Here is a 1423-nt window from a genome sequence, read left to right on the forward strand (position 1 = left end):
GTTAGTGAGTTAGAGTTGGGTTACTTGAAAAACTAAAGTGAAACTAGATTTATTCTATTGCAGGGTCTGATTTTTATATTGTTGAAACTTTAAAATACTACTATCCTACTAAAATGCTGAAGAAATCAGATTTATTTTTTAATAAAGAAAAAAGATTCACATTTTTTTTCTTTATTTTTCAGTATCGCGATAAATATCGTACCGTGGACTTTTTATCGCGATATTATCGTACCGTGAGTTCTTGGTATCATTATATCCCTACTAAACAGTGAAAAAGGTGCTCAGACAAACAGTCCTCTTTGTGTCAGCCTGTGACCCTGATTCTCCGTCCTGCTGTGTTGCTGTTGTCTCCAGGTGGAGGAAACCATCCTCTGCTGGTTCCCTACGACACACTGACTGCCAAAGAGAAATCCAAAGATAGAGAAAAAGCACAAGACATCCTCAAGTTCCTGCAGATCAATGGATACACTGCTTCCAGGTAGGAGACAGGCTCTGCTGTTCACACGCTGGCTTAGGAACTCTGAAGAGCTTTTGTGTTTTCATTAAGCCTGATTGGCTTAGATACTAATGTAAGCACCCTAACATTGTGTATCTCTATCTCTTCCCAGAGGGGTGAAGTCACAGGAGCTTGACACTCCAGCGATAGAGAAGCGGTTCGCCTACACCTTCCTCCAGCAGCTCATCACATACGTAGACCAGGCACACCAACACATGATGGAGTTCGGTGAGACTTTTCTGTCTCTGTGAAAAATTATGACAGAATACTGAATAAATGACAGAATACTGAATAAATGTAATGCAATGTTCAAGTCATGTACAGAATAAAACTTGTGCTTGTAGCTCAACAACTTAAGAAAATGTGTAGATGAATGTCACCATCCTAATGTATAATGTAATATAAACCCTATTGCCTCTGATTGTGTTCTACTCATCATTTAGATGTGGGAACAAGACCAAAGGGAGAGAAGATTCCTCATGAACAACAGATAAAGTTCTTTGGAAAGGTCAGAAGTCATCATTTTTATTTATCCCCTGGTGGTTTGGGTACTTTTTGAGGAAAAATGCCTTATAACAACATGCTTTTAAATGTTCCAAATAAATAATATTTTCCATCTGTAGTCATCACGCCAGCAGTAACAGATCATCTTAACATACATCAGTCATTAGTTCTTATTAACTGATAAATAACATTACAAAAAACAGCGTGGCAGTATAAGACATTCAATCAAGTGAGGTATTATGTCCTGAATATCCTGTAGGTGTTCCTAATACAGCGTATATCTTTAATTGTTTTGTCTTAGATTACATTTTTATTAAAATGTGAACACAGTTGGTTCCCTCTCAATGGCTGTAAGCTTGTGTGAAATACAGCAGGGTTTCCCACACATAGACTTTACTTGGGCGGGCCGCCCAGGTATATTAA

At 38.0% G+C, this 1423-nt stretch overlaps 1 protein-coding gene across 1 annotated transcript; it reads left to right on the plus strand.

The window, feature by feature from the left end:
• Positions 1-354: 354 nt before the first annotated feature.
• LOC104957495 (ryanodine receptor 2-like) lies at positions 355-1004 on the plus strand (the record flags this gene model as incomplete). The annotated part of the gene is made up of 3 exons (XM_010785132.1): positions 355-478; positions 609-724; positions 940-1004. Coding segments are annotated over 3 exons (305 nt in total), but the record flags the coding sequence as incomplete, so codon positions are not given.
• Between the last annotated feature and the right edge of the window lie 419 nt (positions 1005-1423).

The sequence above is a fragment of the Notothenia coriiceps genome, unplaced genomic scaffold, assembly GCF_000735185.1.
Source record: "Notothenia coriiceps isolate Sejong01 unplaced genomic scaffold, NC01 NC01_scaffold00027167, whole genome shotgun sequence".
Taxonomy (NCBI): Eukaryota; Metazoa; Chordata; class Actinopteri; order Perciformes; family Nototheniidae; genus Notothenia; species Notothenia coriiceps.